The sequence below is a fragment of the Myripristis murdjan genome, chromosome 7 (genome assembly GCF_902150065.1).
Source record: "Myripristis murdjan chromosome 7, fMyrMur1.1, whole genome shotgun sequence".
NCBI lineage: Eukaryota > Metazoa > Chordata > Actinopteri > Holocentriformes > Holocentridae > Myripristis > Myripristis murdjan.
Window position 1 is genome coordinate 1284454 of NC_043986.1, and position 22887 is coordinate 1307340.

Below are 22887 nucleotides of genomic sequence, written 5' to 3' on the forward strand. Positions count from 1 at the left end.
ACATGGAGCTCAGAGGGACAGGAGACACTCTGCTGTTTCCACAAGGGGGCGCTGCACGGGGACATGACAACTGAGCTGCTTGGAGACCAGTAGAGACTTTGCACTGGTTGGAAGAGAGGCGTCCATGAGTGTGTGTGTTTCTGCATCCCGTGTTATCGGAGACGTGGCGACTCATTTCCAGCGTTCAGCCTCCAAAAAGAAAACATGAAGCCAGAGAGCGAAGCTGTGGTGAGACGAGGAGCCCCGACGTCCTGGATAAAACATGAAGCTCAGAAGCACAGCATGTAAATAATGCAGGGTGCAGTTTTATGGCTGCTAACAAAAAGTTCTGGCTGGTAAATTTTCTCAGGTTACCGGCTGCTGGCAGAGCAGCCGCAGCGCTCAGTCTGGACCCTGATTAGTAACGGGGCTGGCAGCCGCAGAATAAATCTGATCGTGGGATTAACGGTGTCAGATATGAGATAAATGAGTGGGGTCCCGCAGCCGGATGATGTTTCAGATGGAAAAGAAAAAGCTGCAGCAGGAAACAGAAGCGTTCTCTCAGCTTTTATTGCTCCGCTTGTGACTTTCTGCAATAAACAGACGACAATAACTCCTCCATCTGACCAGCCGCGGCTTTTCGTGGAAACTTTATTATCGCCGCTTTATTGAATGACGAGCACGCCGGGAGAAATAAAGGAGCGGTGTGTTTTCACGGAGCCGCGGGGCCCGAGGAGCACGACCGCTCGCCTCTTCATAAAAACAGCTTTTATTATCCCGCCGCTGTTTGAGTTCATGTTTAAACAAAATGAAAATGATTTCTGTGACACGGCTTCGTCAGCAGACACCGAGAGACACGTCAAATACCGAGCGCTGCAAAGGTCAGAGGTCACGCACCAGGCACCGTGTCCTCTCAATCAGTCAGTCAATCATATTACATTTTATTTATATAACACATGTTGTCATTAAAATGTATTGCAGTGCACTTAATGTGCAAGAGGAAGCAATAAAAACCAGCAAAATAGAGAAAAAAAGCGTATAAAATTACATATACAATAAAAATAAAAAAGTACTGTTGATTAATCTGCACTGACATAAAACAAATGTGCAATGAAATAAATTAATCAAGGCGGTGAATATCAAATCAGATTAAATAGATAATAACTGCAGTGTTCTGACAGGTTTGAGGTAATTATGAAAATTATTTGATTATTTTGCCTGAAGGATAAAAATTCAGAGTGTTGCAACTGTATTTTCTCTGTTAGAAGCCTCTCAGGGAAACAGTCGTGTTAACTAGGACAAAACACTGTCTGCACACACACACACACACACACACACACACACACACACACTGATGAAGCATGGCAAATGCCTAAAAATCTCCCATTACACAGTAAAATGGGACAGATGCAGGTGAGAGCAGGACCGGCTCTCCAGATGAGAACGGGTGAGATTCAGGACAAGGAGATGGAGGTGGGCGTCGTCATGTGACCTTGGTGGGCGTGGCCATGTGACCTTGGTGGGCGTGGCCTCCAGCAACAAACACATAGAAGTCAAAACTCGACACTAACATGCATCGTTTTTGTCCATGAACATGAAGTCACCAGTCTGTGTGGGACAAAGAGACATGATGACTGAGCTGTAACAGTGTAAATCATCATCTGTTACTTTCCCTTGTGTAGTTTATCAATTTGTGACACTACAAAAAAAAAAAAAAAAAAACACACTATAATGCTCCGTGTCCACAGGTGTGTGTGTTTGATGCCAGGTGTGGCGCTGCTCTCCAGATTTTTTGTGGCGTTTCTCAATACCAAGTTCTCCAGGTTGGGACTTTTGAGGCCGACTCGGGAGGCCGGACTTGGAGGACGACTTGGGGAACGGACTTGAAGGACGGACTTGAAGGACAGACTTAGAGGACGGACTTGGAGGACAGACTTGGAGGACAGACTTGGAGGACGGACTTGGAGGACAGACTTGGAGGACAGACTTAGAGGACAGACTTGGAGGACGGACTTGGAAGACGGACTTGGAGGACAGACTTAGAGGACAGACTTAGAGGACAGACTTGGAGGACGGACTTGGAAGACGGACTTGGAGGACGGACTTGGAGGACGGACTTGGAGGACAGACTTGGAAGACGGACTTGGAGGACGGACTTGGAGGACAGACTTGGAGGACAGACTTAGAGGACAGACTTGGAGGACGGACTTGGAAGACGGACTTGGAGGACGGACTTGAAGGACAGACTTGGAGGACAGACTTGGTCGTTCTGCAGCTGAACAGCAGCAGCTTGATGTCTTCTCCATCTCAACTGACTTGGCAATATTTAATATGAGCAGATCTCCTGTAGTGTTTATAATAAAACAGAAAAATGATATAAACACGACTCTGCCTCCTCCATTTTCATCAATAAATTCCATTTAATTTAGCGAATTTAATTTAAATAACTGATAACCCTAACAGCTCAGAGAGATACTGCTGATATTATAATATTTACTACAAGTCACATCCGGGACTTTGGACTGAACTCGATACGAACTTTGAACTGGAGCAGGACTCGGGTCACGACTCATGACGTTTCACCAGAACAGACAAGAAGCGCCAACTGACAAACACCCTTGGACTCTTAATGGGCGTGGCCACTCCTGATGATTGACAGCTGCTCTCTCATGTAACCATGCAAACACTTCCCAGCTGCGCCTGATTGGACAAACGCCTCACCAGTGGGCGGTTTCAAACCGGACCAACATGGCGGCTCTTTTGGAAACTTTCTTTGATGTTGCAGTTTGGTGAACTCTGTCTTCATTTCAGATCGAAGGCGGTTCACTTTAAAAGTTTCTCGGGAGTTTCCAGAGGTGGCGAGTTGTGTTGGACGCTTCCTAATTTGCATAAAGTAGCCTTGACCTCAACTTTATGCAAATGAGGAGACGGCGACGTGACCAGAATGCATTGCACGGCTGCTTACACAGACGATGAATGGGAAGCGTGGAAAAGACTGACCCTGTGGACACTTCCAGCCGTTATTCACGTCGACTGCTGACATCACAGCGCCCCCCTGTGGCCAAGATGATCCACACAGTCCTCAGCCCCGAGCGTCAAATTCAGACATGCTGCTGTCACCTCGGCTGGATCCGACCAATCAGGAGCAAGAGAAAACCGTGACACTGCGACTCCGATGTGATTTACGGCTTTAGTGGGAACGACTAGTTTTGCATTTGGCTGTATTACAATATAAATATTATTTTGATGAAGTGTTCAGAGCAAGCCACTGATAACACATTCCAGAGACAAAGAGATATGAAATATGCACTATTTGAATTTTTTTTTTTTTTTTTTTTTTTTTGTACTTTCACAAAGGTGTGTTAAACAAACTGTCTAATAATAAAACTTAATTAAGAGTGGACAAGAAAACGCTGCTCACAGTCTTTACTGACAAAACAGATTTTACAGCAGCAGCTGGGCCTTTCATCACTCTTACACAACCGTGTGTGTGTGTGTGTGTGTGTGTGTGTGTGTGTGTGTGTGTGTGTGTGTGTGTGTGTGTGTGTGTGTGTTCAGTTTGATTTGCTCCAGAACAACTGAATCACTGAAAAACTGAGCACAAAAACATCAAATAGCCTCAGTGTTTTTTTGTTTTTTTTCCCCAAAAACACATTTAGTGTTTGAAAAGAACTGCTTGATGTTCTAAAACACGTCGTGGCTGTGGTTCTGTGTGTGTGTGTGTGTGGTGTGTGTGTGTGTGTGTGTGTGTGTGTGTGTGTGTGTATGTGCGTGTGTGTGTGTGTGTGTGTGTGTGTATGTGTGTGTGCGTGTGTGTGTGTGTGTGTGTCAGACTTTCTAGTTTTATCAGCACAGAGACAGAGAGAATCCCTGCTGCTCCTTCCTCTCTCTCTCTCTCTCTCTCTCTCTCCCTCTCTCTCTCTCTCTCTCTCTCTCTCTCTCTCTCTCTCTGACACCGTTTTAAAGTGGCACACCTTCATCTCCTGTTCTCTCCTCCTTCCTCCCTCCTCCCCTCGTTTCCTCTCCTCTCCTCCTTCCTTCTTCCCTCCTTGCCTCATCTCCTCCTCTCCTCTGTCCTTCCCTCCTTTCCTTGTTTCCTCTCATCTCCTCCCTCCTTCCATCTTTCCCTCGTCTCGTCTCCTCTCCTCCTTCCTCCTCCTTTCCTTGTCTCCTCTCCTCCTTCCTCTCCTCCTTCCTTTACTCCTTCCCTCGTCTCCTCCTTCCTCCTTCTTCCCTCTCCTGCTCTCCTCTCCTCCTTCCTCCGTCCTTTCCTTGTCTCCTCTCCTCCTTCCTTCCCTCGTTACCTCATCTCTTCTCCTCTCCTCCTTCCTCCCTCCTTTCCTTATCTCCTCTCCTCCTTCCTCCTCCTTTACTTGTCTCCTCTCCTCCTTCCTTTACTCCTTCCCTCGTCTCCTCCTTCCTCCTTCTTCCCTCACTTGCTCTCCTCTCCTCCTTCCTCTGTCCTTTCCTTGTCTCCTCTCCTCCTTCCTTCCCTCGTTACCTCATCTCTTCTCCTCTCCTTCATCCTTCCCTCGTCTCCTCGCCTCTCCTCATTCCCTCATGTCCTCTCCTCCTTCCTCCCCTCCCTTCTACTTTCCTCTTTACTTTTATCCTTCCTTTCAACAACTCCATCTCTTGTTTTATCCTTGTCGTCCCCTCCTCCTCCTCTCCTCCCCTCCTCCTCTCCTCCTCCTCCTCCCCTCCTCCTCCTCTCCTCCCCTCCTCCTCTCCTCCTCCTCCTCCCCTCCTCCTCCCCTCCTCCTCCTCCTCCTCCTCCTCCTCCTCCTGACTCTGTGTGTGTTTGTGTTTCCTGATAGGCCTGAAGCAGGACGGCCATACATGGACACGGAGCGGCTCCGCCTGACGCCTCCTCGCTCTCCTGCACAGACCCGGTGTCTCTCGACCAACAAGAGAGAGAGGGAGCGAGAAACACAGAGAGAGAGAGAGAGAGAGATGGATGACGGAAAATTAAAGAGAGAGAGAGAGAGAGCGTAAAATAGCAAGCAAAAGCAAAACGACGGAGGGAGAGAAAAAGAGAGAGAGAGAGGTGAACGTCCATAATCTACACAGCAGAAAAAACACTTAGAGAGAGAGAGAGAGAGAGAGAGAGAGAGAGAGAGAAAGGCAACAGAGGCGATTCTGTCTATCTTGCAACTTCAGGGACCATCATCACAATTTAATAAGAATTTGAAAAGCTGCGGCGCTGCAACAAATCTGTCTTCAGAGAGAGAGAGAGAGGGCGAGAGAGAGAGAGAGAGAGGGCGAGTGAGGTAGACTCACACAGACAGTGAGGGCCAGGTGGAGTTATTTAACGCCTTCCCTCCTTCCTGCATTTGTTTTAATATCAGAGTTATTATTATTTTTATATTTCTGATGGAACACTTGTTGTGAAGCCCCCAGCCGCCGCCCGTCACTGTGACGTCACACAAACGGGTCATCAGGGTCACCTGCTGGAAAGGTGTTTCAATATCTCAGGTGGCATTTCCTGAAAAACTCAACATTTCTCTTTTTGCGTGGGAAAGAAAACCTCCTCTTCTTTCTGCCTGAGTTTTAAAAAGAGGAATATCACAACGTTTTGCTTTGAAGATCTGCGACGGAGTTAACGCAGGAAGTCGGGTCGACAGAGGGGGCGGGACTTCCTGTAGAGCCGGATGTGCTGCTTTCCCACGGCTCTCCGGAGGTTTTCCATGGCCTGACGCCCAGCTGCCGGCAGACCTCCCCCTCACCCTAAACTCCGCCCCCTTCCTGCCCAACCCACTCCAGACCCCGCCCCCCACCTCCCGGTCCAAAATGTCTGACCCCCTCCGCTTCCTGTCTCACCGCACCGACCTGTCGAGGAAATCAGGGCGGGAAAAGTGAGTGAGCGAGTATTTCACTGCCTCGCTGCCCTTGAGCAAGGCGCCAAGCCCGCTGGGACCCACCTGGACGATCAGGCGGTGGCGCTCCACCTCCTCCTCCAGCAGGAGCCGAACCTCCCCCTTCACTTCTAGACGCTTGGAACTGCTTGATCCAAGATGGCGGCCGGCGTGGCGACGTGGCTGCCGTTCGCCCGCGCGGCGGCGGTGGGCTGGCTGCCGCTCGCCAAGAAGACGATGCCCAAACCGCCCGTGGACAAATCCTCCAGATCAGACGAGATCCTGTTCGTCAACGTGAGCGGGCTCCGCTTCCAGGTGGGTGCCGCCGGCTGCATGGAGGTCCTGGTTTTCATCCAAATGAATAAGATAATAAATAATAAACACGCACTTACAGAAAACACTGATTCTAATTCATTTTATTACAAGTGGAAATATTTGACAAACTTTGGCTGAGCAGTAACTTATTTTGTGTTGAAGTGGCTCCAATTTATGTGATCAGAAATCAACAAATTCCTCTGAACTTCCTGATGATGTATTTTTAAAGAGTAAATCAACACCAAATCACCTACTCCACTGGTAGGTGGCCTGCCTTAAAGTTTCATCCTCTAGAGGGCAGTGCAGCGGAAATTTCCCGCTATTTTAACAGATGTGATTAGCACACTAATGAATCTAGTTCCTCAACAAAAAGGAAGAATTATTGTCCCATGTCAGATAGTCTGATGAAATTTCATAATCTATCAGTATGTGTTCAGAAATGATCTGAAATGATGTTAGTGCTCAAGCCTCTTCCAAAGATAAAGCTGACATTAACATTGGAATGAATTAGTTTTAATCATAACATCGGAAGTTAGCAACATTCACATTCCTGTGTTCCTTCAGCAAACAAAGCAGAATGAAGCTGGTGTCTGCTGGTGTTTTCACAAAAATACAGAATCTGAAAGTGCATGGTCAGGAAATAATATTTGAAATGTTGGGAACAGGTAAATTACTTTTAGGGAACTTCTCTTGTAGCAGCTAGCGTTAGCATGTTAGCATCAGAATCATAAATACTTTATTGATCCATGAGGGGAAACTGGGTCGGCTGCAGTTGCTCAAATTCTAAAGAGAACAATATAAAATAAGCATAAGTGAAATATAAGAAATAGAAAAAGAATTAAGACACATAAAAATATGTGAATTTGTAACCAACCAATTTGTAACCAGTTAGCTAGCTAACAGCGTATTCAGGTTAGCTGAGCTGAGACTCGGCTGAAGACGGGACAGTTTACTGAGTCACAGCAACTAACCTACCTGATCACACTGTTCACACACACACACACACACACACACACACACACACACACACACACACACTGCTCCAGCTCTCTGGCTGCTTGTTAGATATTTATGTGGCCGCCTCCTGCTGCTCATAAGCTCCTGCTGCCGAGATCAGATGTTGTAAATACTTCTGATAACGCATTCAAGGGCATTTGGCTGGAAATAATCACAAAATGGACCCTGAGCCAAAAATAGCTTTTTGGCGGCTGATGTTTTACTTTGGAGTCGCGCGGCGCAGAGCTGCTTTCTGCTGGGACGGCAGAACCAGGAGGAAAACATCCACAAGCAGCGATACAACGCCGTTATTTATACGGAGAGACCGACTGTAACCCCGACAAACAAATGACATCATTGTTGCCATGAGTTACTGACATGCTGGCATGCTCTCAGGTGTGTAGTTTAGTTTATTAGTTTGTTAATGGGGACTCAAATTATACTGACAGTATCTCTGCTTGGTGGAACTGAACATGAATCTAAACGGGTTTCTTTCTTTCTTTCTTTCTTTCTTTCTTTCTTTCCATTGGGCTGAAAACTGGGCCATTTCATTTCTATTACAAAATATATTCCAGTATATCCCTGTTAAGTGACATTTCTGCACAATTCCAAGACGTTCCAAGGTATTCCAAGGCCAGGGGGAAGCCTGTTCCCGTCTATTGAGATGAATCTATTTTTTTGGCACAGTCCAGCTGTTAGATCTCCATTGTCTCAAGACTTTAAAAAACTGTCCCTCCACCTGTTTATTTACACAAACTGCTGGGACTCGACATGTGTTTGTTAAATGTTCCAATGGAAAACTAAAATAGGTTGCGAAACTTTATCATACCCGGAAAAAGGTAAACTGAAGATTTACAGTAGTCTCACAAATCTGCAACAAACCAGCTGTGCATTATACTAGTTAATAATGAAATAGATAAACATGTAATAATCAGTAGTATTTCCGCACTTGAGGGCTCGGTTAAATATCGTTTGTTCACACCCAATTCTGCAGCGGACAGACTGACATCAGCAAAGTTTCCGTTGGTGCTCAGATCGCATTTCGGAAACTCAGATGTTGACAAAAAAAAAATGTCTGTCCTCATCGGATTCTGTGTTCTCTTCTGCAGACATGGAAGAACACGCTGGATCGGTACCCGGACACCCTGCTGGGCTCCTCGGAGAAGGAGTTTTTCTACAACGAGGACACGCAGGAGTACTTCTTCGACCGGGACCCCGAGATGTTCCGGCACATTCTGAACTTCTACCGCACCGGGAAGCTGCACTACCCGCGGCACGAGTGCATCCAGGCCTTCGACGAGGAGCTGGCCTTCTACGGCATCGTGCCAGAGATCATCGGAGACTGCTGCATGGAGGTAGGAGGGGTTTAGTTTTTATTTGTGTCGGTCGTGGCCCAGTGGTTCCCAGAGGAGTCCTCTTTGTCCCCTTCTCCGTCCACAGGCAGAGCAGAGGTCAGAGTTCGGACGTCTGGTGCTGCTTGGGATTCAGTGGCTTGGATGCCATTCCATAGATTCTCAGACTCAGTTCCCATCAAGCCCTTGTTCGCCTCGGGGAACAGGCACTACCGAAAAAAAACAGACTTATGGCAAAGCACTCTTATGGAGACTTTCTGAATCCACCTCAGTGTTTCTCAGCCCAGTCCTGCAAATTCTGGGTGCAGCCCATTTGTTTATTTTTCATAAAACACATTTATTCATTTATTTAACCAGCTCAGTCGAGATGAAAGCCTCCTCATACCATGGGATCCTGGACAACATTGGCAGCTCTGGATAAAAATTAAGATGCAACTGACAGAGCGATTAGCGCAAGAAGATTACCGGCACAAAACAATGAGTGACAAAAACAGACAAAAACACGTCATGACTAAGAATAAATGGGGAAAGGAAATGTGGATAATGGGCAGCCAGGAAGGAGGCTTCCAGTTCCTGTTCCATACACCTGAAAATGTCCTGAAAGACCAACCAAGTCCTTCAGTCAAGCCAAATGTCACTTCTCTAAAAAAAAAAAAAAAAAAAAAGAGCAGAATTATATTCAAACCAAGTGAAGGAAAAATGAATTGTCTTTCATACTGCAGTGCCAGTTTGAATAAATAAATGATATTTTATTGTTGTGTCTTGCATACAGTAGAAATAAAAGACCAAAGAGACAACAAAAGCATCTTTCATCTTCAGATTCATCAGACCGTTATCAAGCAGGGCAAACAAATCACTGATAGAAGCTTAGACCATATATTAATAACAGATCAGAGTAAATCTTAATTAAACAAACTATTTGCCTCTGAAATAAAGTTAGTAGACTTCAACACATCAAAATTGAACAACCATTACAGTTTTTGCTCGTCTGAACACCAGAAAAGGGTTTTGTTCAGCGATTCCATGGTACAGCAGCTCTGGCAGGTCATCATCATGTGTACAAAAGAAAATGGGACTCCAGTTTTCAGCCAGATCACACAGCTCTCACAGTCTGAATGTTTCTGAACTGACTGACCTCAAAGGCTTGAGGAAGCACATCAGCTCTCAACTGCAACCAAAGATCTTCATCTGCTGGAGAAACGAGATGCAACATGTAATCCAGGGCCAAAACCCTGTCTGATGTGCACGTATGTGCGTGATTTTGGCTTTAAATGACTGGGGTTCACAGCAGTGCTTCGGTTGCAGTGTTACAACATGCAAACAATCAGAAATCCGAGTGTTAACAAGGTCGGCAACATGACCGCGTCTCGATGTCACAGCAACATGTTCGTGATCAGAGATATCAGTGTCCCATTTCGCTTTGTTCTTACCCACAAGCCTCTGCTCATCACTGACCTACCTTCCACAGAAGTCAACAACCGAGTCAGCAAATCCAGAGGGCTCAGTTTGGAGCCGAGCGAGGAAACTCAGAATCAAAGTTTAGCGCTGGCTCGTCTCCTCTGAGGCGTTCTCCCAGCTCACTGTTTGGGAATTTTCCTGTCATTTTTTTTGTTCAGTGTCAGAGTTTTAGTCAGTTTTCTCTAGCTGTGGCTCAGTTTTTATCTTTTGGTTTTTACTTCACAGCTGGTGACTGTCTTGTTGCTATGACTGTCATCATGCCACGACTGTCACCATTACACTTTTCTGTGACTGTCTCCACGGCAACATTTTGCCACATTGTCACATGACAATGTGTTACTATGATAGTCAGCATGACAGCATGTTTCTACGACTGTCACCATGACGATGTGCTACTTCAACTGTCACCGTGACAACATGTCGCTACAACCGTGACAACTCCATTGCGAGCTGAGTTGGCATTTACTTGTTGACTGTGTATCTTGTGTTGTTGGCAGGTCTGTTACCGTGACGACGGCTGCCTGAACAGACATCTAACATATCTTTTCATTTGTCGGTGGTTAGTGCACTGCTGTTAATATCATCACCATGACAACGCCATATGGTGAACTCAGTTGAGAGTTTGCTCGCTGTGGTTCAGTTTTTATGTTAGAGATGCTTCGATTTAATAGGGTCTGTTTGTTTCAGTTCGTGCTGTTGTTTTTTGAAAATCTAATGACAGAAGTTCCCACCAGGTCCTGTGTGAATGCCTGCAGCAGGTATTGTATAATACAAACAATAATTCATGAATTATTAAAAATATTTATTTATATGAATTTTTCAGTTAGTGTTCAATAAATCCAGTCCTGAAACTCTCTCGCCTCGTTCAGGCTGCACTTAAACACAATAACACGAAAACTAAAAGCATTTCAACTATATTTTTATGTCAGTGTTTTTTTAACACCCTGTTTTTGCCCTAGTTTTCATGGGAATAATCTTGGCCACGCTGCTGCCTGCTGTGGTTTATTCAGAGAAACAAAGAGAGGAACTTTGACATTAACTACTGCTGTTTTTTTTTTTTTTTTTTTGTATCTTGCAATAATTCTTTGTCATCAGTCTTCACTCCGGCACCACAAAAAATTGCCATGTTACCAAATTCTCACCTTCATTCTTATTTTTGTTTTTCTTGAAACGAGGAAAAAGAAATCTACCAGTGGGATGAAATAATAAAACTAGCATGACAAAAAGCAATAAAATGGCAAATAATGATGGAAAGAGTGGACATCCTTGTCTTGTGCCCTGCTGTAAAGCTAAAAGTTGAAAAACAAAATATTACAGAATATTGCAATATATTACAGTCTTACAGCGTTTCCAGAATATTCTTGACTCTGGTGTCATTTTCTTGATCCCAGTGGCTGACCTGCCTCATTCTGCCTGTTTCAGCACATTTAGACTGAAACAAGTGAAACTGCACTGGAACCAGGTGGGATTATCTCATCCTACAGGTTCATTTTATTTACCTTGTTTGAAGAAAAAACAAGATTTAAACACTGACGGTGAGTCTGAAAGGGAAAACTTCACAGAAAAAAGCAGCATAACTGGGCTAAATGATGAGAATGGACAAATGTAAGGAGATCTGAGAGGGATTATTGCTGAACAACACTCCTCACCAAACATAATGAAACTCAAACTCATGAAGCAAGTCGTGCAAAGCCGCTGTGAGGTGATTCAGCTTTTTCTTTTATTGCGACTACTGTTTTTTTGTGAGTTTTTTACCCGTGTGTTTGTAACTGATTTGTCTTATGACTCTCATAAATGAGTAATTCCTCTCTGCCACTCTTCTTCTCCCTCCTCCCCCACGCGACCGCAAATCAGCCCCAAAGCATTTTATATTGGCTTTTTATATTAGTGTTGTGTTTTGAGGCAAATTCTGTGTCCTTGTTTTCACCACTGACTCGTCTCATGACTCTCATAAGTGAGAAATTGCGTCTTGTTTTGCTTCCATCCTTCGATCCGGGAGAAACAAATGTTGATTGAACTGTCACGTATTATAATTTTTTGGATTTGTTCCACCTCCCTCCCCGATGATTTCCCACTGGGAAGACTTTAAATTGTTTTTTTTGTTTTTTTAAAATTTTATTTCCCTCGTCACCTTATGGGTCTTATTGCTCTGCTGTTTTCCACCGTGTTGTTTCTGTTGTTGTTTTGCCCAGATTCTGTAACTCGGCCAAGTTGTGTCTTAGCTTGTTATGTTGGTTTGGAAGTGAAATATTTGTAGAAGCTTTTTTTAGCACCTCTGCACAAATTAGTCCTTTGCATTTTGTTTTCTCTCCCCATATTTCATAGCTGTTTTTTGGATCATTTTCCTTCTCTGCTGTGCAAATAAATTAATCTAAACCACTTATTTTCCATGGTGCCCTGTCTTCAAACACATGCGATAACCTGGTGAATTTGTGTTTTTTTTCTCTGTGAAGGAATACCGGGACAGGAAAAAGGAGAACCAGGAGCGCCTGGCGGAGGACACGGAGGCCAGTGAGGCGACGGACGCCCCGCTGCCCCCGGACAGCACGTCACGGGAGCGTCTGTGGCGAGCTTTCGAGAACCCGCACACCTCCACCATGGCGCTGGTCTTCTACTACGTCACAGGCTTCTTCATCGCCGTTTCTGTCATCGCCAACGTGGTGGAAACCGTCCCCTGCCGGGCCCCCAAGGGCAGCGTCAAAGACCTTCCCTGCGGCGAGAAATACGCGCTGGCCTTCTTCTGCATGGACACGGCCTGCGTGCTCATCTTCACCTTCGAGTACCTGATGCGCCTGTTTGCCGCGCCGAGCCGCTGCAAGTTCATGCGCTCGGTGATGTCGGTGATCGACGTGGTGGCCATCATGCCCTACTACATCGGCCTGGTGATGCCCGAGAACGAGGACGTGAGCGGCGCCTTCGTCACCCTCCGGGTTTTCCGGGTCTTCAGGATCTTCAAGTTCTCGCGTCACTCGCAGGGTTTGAGGATTTTGGGCTACACGCTGAAGAGCTGCGCCTCCGAGCTCGGCTTCCTGCTCTTCTCCCTCACCATGGCCATCATCATCTTCGCCACTGTCATGTTCTACGCCGAGAAGGGCACCAAGGGCTCCAGCTTCACCTCCATCCCCGCCTCCTTCTGGTACACCATCGTCACCATGACAACACTAGGGTGAGTCAGCATTTGTGCACAAGTTTTTTCGCGCTGCTCGCTCTCCGGTGTGTTGTTGCAATCGTCGCTATGACAATACCAAGTGTTTTTTTTTTTTACTGTTTGGTTTGATAGGTGTTTCATGTTGTTACCATGACAACACTATCTGTTTTATTTTGTAGCTGTTTGTGACTGTGTTGTTGTTGTTGATTGTCACCATGACAACAGTAGGGTGAGTCTGGCTTTGAACTTGGTGGAGGTGTTACGGTGTTATTGTCACCATGACAACGCCAGTTTAGGTGTTTGCTTTTGATCAGGCAGATGTGGTCACACCACGGTGAGAGTTGTTATTCGTTTGCGCCTTTGTTGGTGATGAGTGTTTTGTTGTGTTGCACTTGTCACCATGACGACAACATGGTGAGTGACATTTAGTTTTTCTTGGCTGTGTTAACTGACAAGCTCTTGATGTGATCATCGCCATGACGACATCAGAGTAACAAGGACGGACTTCCCATTTTATGTTTCGGTTTTTGCCCCACAACTGGTGACTGCGTTGTTGCTATGACTGTCACCATGACAACATATTGCCACATTGTCACATGGCAACATGTTGCTATGATCATCACCATGACAACATGTTTTCACATTGTCACATGACAACGTGTTACTATGGTTGTCACCATGACAACGTGTTGCCATTACTGTCAGTGTAATGTGTTACTGACTGTCACCATGGCAACATGTTACTATGACCATCAACATGACATTGTGTTGCTTCGACTTCCTGTGATAACTTGTCATCACGACTGTCACTATAACAACACATTGCTACGACTGTCACCATGACAATGTGTTACTGCGATGGTCACCGTGACAGCATGTTGCTACGTCTGTCACCACGACGACGTGTTACTTCAGCTGTCACTGTGACGACGTGCCGCTGACTGTCACTGTGTTTGGGCATGTGAGTCGAGTTGGCATTTACTTGTTTACTGTGTATCTCCCCTGAGTCTGTTGTTGGCAGGTCTGTTACCATGACGACAGCAGGGCTGAACAGACAGCTAGCATATCTTTTCATTTGTTGGTGGTTAGTGCACTGCTGTTAATATCATCACCATGACAACACCATATGGTGAACTTGACATTTAACTTGTTTATTTTGCCTCCGATGGGTCTTGTGCTGTTAATGTTGTCACCATGGCAACGCTGGTTCAGAAGATGTGTGCCGCGATGCTGCTGAAACGTTTCTGTTATCTCCTGGTTTTGTGATGATGCAGCGTTTATTTCTGAGGTGTCCGAGCCTTTCATGTCCTCTCATCTGCCAGCTTCCTCTCTGATGTGGGTTTTATCTCTCAGTGTGAAGTCCACCCGGACGGGCGGAGCGTCCCGTGGCGTGAGCGCCGCTTCACAGAGCTCCATCCGTTTGAGTTTGAGCCTCACTCGGTTTGAACTGGTCTGAAATGTCAGCAGGATTTCACGCTTTCAGTTTCTCACCAGCAGAAGAAAAGCAGGAAACTGGGATCTGCTGCCGTCTCTCCTCCGTCTCCTCCACTTTTCTGCTTATTTATAACATCTAGAGCCGCTTAAACCAGCCTGTTACTGTAAATCTGTGTGTGTGTGTGTGTGTGTGTGTGTGTGTGTGTGTGTAAGTATGAGAAAATACAGTATGTGTGTATGTGTGTGTACCACCCACTCGTTGCCTCTCAAGTACGTTGGTGTGTCTTTGCCCTTCTGCTGCCCACACACTCGCTGCTGCTGCTGCTGTGTGGATGGGAGTGTGTGTGTGTGTGTGTGTGTGTGTGTGTGTGTGTGTGTGTGTGTGTGTGTGTGTGTGTGTGTGTGTGGTCATGTCTTCACCCTGCAGCTCTTCAGTACAACAGACCGATTATTTCCTGTTTCGATGCCCTTTAGCAACATCAGAGGGAGAAAGAGAGTGTGTGAGTGAGTCAGACAACTTAACTACCCAATATGCACACACACACACACACACACACACACACACACACACACACACACACACACACACACACACACACACTTATGTCAGCAACACGCATTCACTCTCCTCTCTATAGTGCACAGGTAGTCTCTTACCTGTCTGTGAATGGAGGGTGTGTGTGTGTGTGTGTGTGTGTGTGTGTGTGTGTGTGTGTGTGTGTGTGTGTGTGACTTCAGTAGGTGTGAATGAGGAGCCTCTGTGCTGTGAATGACTCCAACTGAATGAAGACTTCCCCAATTTGATCCCTTTCCTCATTTCCTTTCCTCATTATTTTCCCTCCTAGTTTCCTCTCCTCCCCTGTCTTTTACTTGTTTCCTCTCTTCCCCTCTTCTCTCCTTGTTTCCATTCCTCTTTTTGTTTCCTTTCTGTCCTTGTTTCCTCTCTTCTCCTTGTTTTCTTTTCTCTTATCCTTTCCTCTCCTTGCTTCCTTTCCTCTCCTCTTCTCCCCTTGTTTCCTCTCCTCTTTGAATCCTTTCCGCTCCTCTTCTCTCCCTGTTTCCTCTCCTTGCTTCCTTTCCTTTCCTCTCCTCTTCTCTCCTTGTTTCCTCTCCTGTCCATTTCCTCTCTTTGCTTCCTTTCCTTTCCTCCCTTTCTTATCTCCTTGTTTCCTTTCCTCTCTTTTCGGCGGTTGCCCACTGAATGTAAATCATCTGGCGGCCATTTCCACCTTCATTCATTTCCTATGTGAAGTGAGTAACGCGGTGCATGCTGGGATGCGTTGTGGCGCGGTGAGAAAAGCTCGGGACGGGAGTTGAGCTGAGGTCAGCTGTATGCAAATTAGCGTGATGTTCACGTCTCGAGAGCCAATCAGCTCAGCGGCTGCAGCTTCTCTCTGCCAGCTGATAACATCCGTCCACGTCCACATAGAAAATATTCTTTACTGTGAGTTCCAGTGACAGCAGCGCTCATGTCGGTGTGTTACAGTCAACAGCAAAACAACAGAATGCAGATCACACACACAGATCATTTCTGTTCTTTTTTTTTTTTTTATATTTTTTTATGTATTATTTTATATTTAAGGAAAAAGATATAACAATAACAACAACAATAACAACACCCCAGCTCAAACATGTAAAATGAAATTAGAAAAAAAAAAAATACCTGTGACACTAGTTTAGGAAAAAATAAATGAATACATTAATTAATTAATTAACAAATTAAAAAAATTAGTAAATAAATAAAAATAATAATGATGATAACAATGATAAATTTGAGAAAAAATTATATTAAAAAATGATTAAAAAATAAGTAAATAAGTAAATAAATAAAAATAAAATAAATAATAAAAAAGAAAAAAGAGAAATAAAAGTAAATTAGAATAACACAGATCATGTCTAACCAGCAGGGTCCGGGTCAGAATCATCAACAGTCCTATTTTGGGTCTTTGTGCAAGACATTAAGGGTATTTGAATGTTTATAATTCTGCAACCCTAAAGCCTGTGATTTTCCCTTTTTCTCCACTTTTTAAAAATTTAATCGTAAAGTCACAATCAGTTTTTTTGTTGTTGTTGTTGTTGTGAGGTTACAAAAGCACAGGGTTACGCTGCAGAAGTCCCAAAGAGAAGCTGATCATCAGGCTGCACCTCTGAGGAGTGAAGTCGATGACGAGGCGCCACAGGAAGCTGCTCTGTGAGACTCTCTGCTGCACTTTGACTCAAAACACTATTCAGCATCACGACAGGGGATTTCCCCCACAAGAGGTCCACTCACTGAATGAGTGACACAGTTATTTTTTTTTTTTTTTTTTTAGTAGTCGTGATATTTTTTCATTAGCAAAATAATAAATGACGGATGCTGTTGACCTGGTAAACATTTGCAGTGCAGGCAGATGGATGCATTTTTCTCCTTTCTTTCCTGCGAGCCTCATAGCCTCAAGTGTGAGCAAACTTTTTTTTTTTTTTTTTTTTTTTTTTTATCAGTTGGGGTGAATTTGACTCAGGTGATTTAAATCAGAAAAAGACCAGAATAAAACCTGTTACCTGAGTTTATGTGTCAGGGACTTCATGTTTCTTGTTGCCTTCCTCAGTAAATAGCCCTTTACCCTTGACCTTCTCTGTGTCTTTTAAAAACTATCGAATAAACTAAACTAAACTAAAAATTTAAATAAAACATAAGTCATCTCTTTTCTCTCTCTGTGTTGTTTCTTTCTCCTCGTCCTCCTTCCTCGTCGCTCCACTCTCTTTGCCTCCATTTTCTTCCTCTCTCCATATTTTCTCCTCTCCTCTGTTTCCTTTTGCATCTATTTTCCTCCTCTCCTCACCTCCTTCTTTTGAACTTTTGTCTCCTCCCCCTCCCGCCATCACTCCATTTCGCTTTCTCTCCTCTCTCTTTCCTTTTCTTGTTTTCGTCTCCCTGAGTTTATTTCCCTCGCTCTTTATTTCTCCTGTCCTCCTCTCTGTTTCCTCTCCTCCTCTCAGTCTTCAGCTCCATTAGAGTTATCAGCAGGGAGCGGCCGGCCTCTGAATCTAAATGGATTCTCCAGGCAGCAAAACACAAACCGGGCTTTTACCTCCCTCCTCCTCCTCCTCCTCCTCCTCCTCCTCCTCCTCCTCTTCCTCTCTCCCTCTCTCAGCAGGGGGATGCAGGAAGTAAATCTCCATTTCTATCTGCTGTTTCCATTTCCGTTTGTCCTTCTCACCTCTCCGCCTCCTTCTTTTCTCTGCTTTTTCTCATCCGCCGCTGCATCTCCCCTCTCCTCCTCCTCCTCCTCTTCCTCTCCTCCACTTCCTCTCAGTCCTTCTGCGTTTGGGGTGTGAATGTAGTCAGAAGTGGAAAAAAATCTCCACGTTTGTCTCATCTCATCGTTCAAATCTTGTTTATCTTCAAATTAGGTGAAACGAATCCACCGGTGGGAGTCATTTTCTTGATCCTGGTGGCTGATCTGCTTTATTCTGTCTTGTTTCAACACATTTATTCTTGTTCCCAGAGAAAAAAAATCCTGAAACTGCACAGAAAACAAGTGGGATTATCTCATCCCAGCGGTGGGTTTTTAACCTTGTTAGAAGAGAGATGAGATGTGAAGCTGCAGATGAGACTGACTGAGGTGTTAACATGGAGATTTGTTGCAGTGTGTTGCTGTCAGCTCCTTAAACCTGCATCATCCGAGCCCTTAAACCCTTAAGCCCTTAAAACCACCAGGCTTCCTCCGCTTTCCGTGTCTTTTTTAGAATTTCTCAAACATATTTGCACAGACGTCCCTAACTGCTTCCCATCTCCTGCTCTCACAGTGCAACAAGTCTTTAAGTGGTTTAATAAAGCTGCTCTGAACACTGCAAAAACTCAAAATCTTACCAAGATTATTTGTCTTATTTCAAGTCAAAAATGTCTTATTACTAGTCAAAATATCTCATTACACTTAAAATAAGACATGATCACCTCAGAAGTAACTTGTTTTTAGACAATTGTCTCTTGTTTCAAGTGAAAATTTGCTTGTTTCATTGGCAAAATTTGTTTCTTGTTTCTAGCTAATTTTCACTTATTTCAAGTGAATTTTCACTTTTTCCACTGGCAAATTTTGCCAATGAAACAAGCAAAATTTCACTCGTTTCAAGTCAATTTTCACTTGAAACGAGACAGTTGTCTAAAAACAAGTTACTTCTGAGGTGATCATGTCTTATTTTAAGTGTAGTGACATATTTTGACTAGAAATAAGACATTTTTGACTTGAAATAAGACAAATAATCTTGGTAAGATTTTGCGTTTTTGCTCTGAAGTATCTGAACTTCCTCTTCTGCCAGTCTGAGGCCACGCCCACAGCAGAGTGTGGACACCTGGCAGGTACCAGACCGGCTCAGGTGAAGCCGGGCTCAGACACAAATTTAGAAATCACGTTTGGGTTTGGGTCGGGTTCGGTCACGTCGGCGTTATTTTAGTGAAACTCGAGTGTGAAATAAATAAAAATGGTTTACCTGCTGTCTGTTCTGGGCAACTTCCTGTACAGTGCTGGAGTTTACGCGACAACACTGAAGGCAACAGGCAACACGAGCAAAACCTGGGGCTCGGGTCGGGATCAGACACAAAAAAATGATACCTGTCAGGTTTGGACAAAAATATACGACACGATTCAAACTCCTCCTGAAAATCACCAATGACGTTACATCACAGTTATCAACCTGCGTCCTGTTCACTGTCCACGTCGCAGCGCAGGAAATCACAGTTCCCTCAAAGTTGTGTTTTCAGAGAGCAGAAACACAGGAGTCATGTGGACTGAAGGTCGAAACGAAGAGAAGAAATTATTTTGTGAGATAAGACTCAAAATCAGTCACTTCTTAAAAAATTGCCTTTATTTGATGTTTATCTTTTCTTTTCTTGTCTTTTATTGCTTATTTCTTATTGTTTTTATTCTTAGTATTACTTACTGAAATAATTCATGTTTTTATGTATTTTTTTAAATGATTTTTTATTGTTGTTTATTGTTGCCGTCGTCTTCTTCACCTGCTTTCAGTGATCCGGTCTCTCCAGCAGAAATCCACCTGCGCTAACCGGCTTTCTCTTATTAGTCCCTTAATAACCTTAATAAGTGTGTTTTCTGTTTTTGCATGGCGGCTCACAATTTGTGAGTTCTTTACATTTGAATTTGAAGTCTCTCGTTTTGTGTTTATGTAGTTCCTGTAGCTCAATATCACATTTCAGCAGAACACAAAACTAAACTCCTTTTGAATGTCTCGTTTTTGGATCTGTTCATTATCGTCGGTGTGCGTTCGGTCCCTGCTAACAACAGCGGCGGCAGCGGCTAATGATGTTTTCACTCGTTTTTAATCCTCGTCTTTTGCTCTCAGCCTTCACCTCGCCTCGCCTCACTCCTCCTCCTCCCTCCATCTCTCACCTCTCCGCTCCTCTGCAGACACAGCCCAGACTCTGCTGCCCTTTTTTTTTTTTTTTTTTTTTTTTGCTCTGTTTTAATCTGTATTTCATCACGCTGCTTTGCATTGCTTTACTTCAGTGATTTATTAGTGTGCAGATAAACTAAAGCTAAAACCATAAACCCTCTGCAACCTCTCAGGAAACAATATAAGAGCTGGTTGAGCTGCTTCACTGCCAGGGAAACACACAGATCAGGTGAAGTGCTGTCTTTGGGGTTTAGAGCATTTAAATTCTCCTTTAGCTCAGAAAAACCTGCAAAAAAAAAAAAGAAAAATCTGGTGGAGGAAACTTTGCATGTGTTAGTTGGCAGGCGGGCGGCTGGACGATGCAGGATGCAGAGTCAGACTGGATTTAAAGACGTTTTATCTGCCATTTAAAAATCCTTACCGAGCTGTTATGGGCCATATATTTTCAGTATTCCTGACCCCAGCAGGATGTGAACGCCCCGTCCTGGCAGCCGCGGCGCCTCGCTCTTTTCACTGAGCTGCACGAGCCGTTCAAAAAAACTTCAATTCTAAATAATTTCACGACCTCCATTTAAACCCCCATTTATCCTGATTATGACTTCACATCCATCTTTTATTATTTAGAATTGATTTTTCTTCTCTTTTGTGTTAATCTCCAGGGGACGCGTTCCCTTTTTGTTTTATTCGCCTCATTTATTTTGGTATTTCTCTCCGTCTCTTTATGTGCATGCAAATGAAGGTGCATTTATAAGGCGTCTGATGTGAATCCCCAGTGAACAGGTGTAGTTTTGTCTCAGTTAGTTGATTTTTGTTATGTAATGTCGCCTCCGTAATGAAAGCAAATGGGTCGTTTTTTTGGCGGAGGGCGGTCTCTGCCGGGTGGGCGGAGCCTGTCTGGACGGAGAGGCGGGTCCTCAGGTTTGACGAAAGAAGACGAAAGAGGAGAAAAGAGGCAAAGCAGCAGGATGAATGTTGAACTCCACAGATAGAAAACAGCAGCTTCAGCAGGTTTTTTCTTTTTTTTCTTTTTCTTTCTTTTTTCTCTTCTTTTTCTTTTTCTTTTTTATTCTTTTTCTTTCTTTTTTCTCTTCTTTTTCTTTTCTTTTTTCTTTTTCTTTTTTCTTTTCTTTTTTTTCTTTTCGCAGCCCCTTACCCCCTCTTCCTAGCACAGGCCATCATTGTCAATAAGAGCCCGTTCTTAATGATTATACCTGTTAAAATAAAGGTCAAATAAAAATAAATCACCAGCATGTTGATTAGTGACTTTCTCTCTCAGTTTCCAGTCACATTTACTCTGTCATTTAAAGTCAGGCTGAGCAGGGTTTGTCATTGTGGTTTGTGAACACAGCATTCACAGTTAGGGCCGAACGATTTTAGGAAAAGATGTCATTTTTCGTGATTTTTCTGGCAGATATTGCGATTTCGATTTTATGCGCGATATTTCAAACTTCAAATCGAGCTTCAGTGCAATATTCACCATGTACAGTAACAGATTTAAAACATGACAGAAAATTACATCATACCATCAAAACATTAAATGGTATTTACTCTAATGCAAGGATGAATTGCTTCCAACATGTATTTACTGTCAAGAAACACACATGTACATTCTTTAAAGTCCGTGACCAACGGCAGTTATTACAACTGAAGAACTAAAAGAGCCATAGTTGAATTTTTAAAAAAATAGTGCAAAAAAATCCTTAATTGTGTTAAGTTAAAAAAAGCTAAATAAAATACAAAACAATAAAAAAAAAATATGTTAAATAAGTAATAAGAAAAACAAAATTCAACAGTTCCAATAAAGGAAGAAAGGATCTTGCCCTGACGTAACCAGCCTCACATCCAGTCATGGAAACGGTCATTTCTCAAGTGGCGGTCTCCGTTGGTTGTGTTGCTGCTGGATGTTGGACAGGTGTCGCACAGAACCTGGTTCTGGAGCACGTGCTGCTTTTTTTTAGGATTACAGGGATGCAAACAGCAAGACCTCAAAAAAGAGAGAAGTTTCCGAACCTCCGGGGGGGCGGGAGGGTGGAGGGGGGGTTACGACGGATCTTTTGTAGCACAGAGGAGATATGTTGCTCAAACACTACGTATGTAGTTTTATGAGTTGTAGAACATAATAAATTATCTTGAAGGAGTAGATGTCTACCAGTAAGCTTGACTCCAATAAATTAACAATATGTTAAATTATTATTTGTTTTAAAAATGTAAATTACTTATCAAACAGACCTAACAATTCAACTACCAATGAATGAGCAGTAGTATGCATGTGATAACACAGATTGAAAAATAAGCCAAAGTGATACCTCTTCTCTGAATAGACAAGCTAAGCCAGTGTGCTGCTGTTAGCCAGGGAAAATAGAGCGGAGTGGCACCTCTTCACTTTGTTACACAATCTCTGTCAGTGTGCTGCTGTAGCTGGAGAGTTTCTCTGCCTTTTGGCTCGTGCGGTGCGGGGCAGCTGTTATTATGTCAAATTCCGAGTTAAAAATAGATTCTGTTTTATTTGGCTAATTCCGCGATTCCATCCGCAATTCCGTGATCGATAAGATTAAAAAAAAAAACAAAAAAAACATCGGATCTGCACGATTCACACAAGTCACCCAAATGGCCACGAAAAAAGCGAGTTGCGCTTTTCGGCGCGTTGTTTGCATCCCTGCATTAAACCCCCAAACTCTGCCTCTGGTTCTGCTGAAGCCACTTCAGAACCCGTTATTCAGGGTCACCAGCTTGTTGAGTGTGGAGTGTTGATGCTGTCACCTGGACAACGGCCGCTTCTGATTGGCTAGCGTGACAGGGCATGACGGCGGGATGGTAGGGATGTGTAAAATAGCTGACACAGCAGATCCTGGGTCAGTCAGGAGCGCTGCAAAAAAAACAAAAAAAACAGCTTTTGCCTGTCTGAAATCGCAATTCCGATCAGAAAACGATAAATCGTTAAGCCCTAATTCACGGCTGG

At 44.0% G+C, this 22887-nt stretch overlaps 1 protein-coding gene across 1 annotated transcript in view; it reads left to right on the forward strand.

Moving 5' to 3' along the window:
* The first annotated feature begins 5993 nt into the window (after positions 1-5993).
* Positions 5994-22887, forward strand: part of kcnd1 (potassium voltage-gated channel, Shal-related subfamily, member 1) — a 77701-nt gene continuing 60807 nt past the window's right edge. The window contains exons 1-3 of the mRNA XM_030055401.1: positions 5994-6149; positions 8255-8500; positions 12409-13121. Coding sequence (XP_029911261.1) covers positions 5994-6149; positions 8255-8500; positions 12409-13121 — 1115 coding nt within the window. The remainder of the gene's footprint in view (positions 6150-8254; positions 8501-12408; positions 13122-22887) is intronic.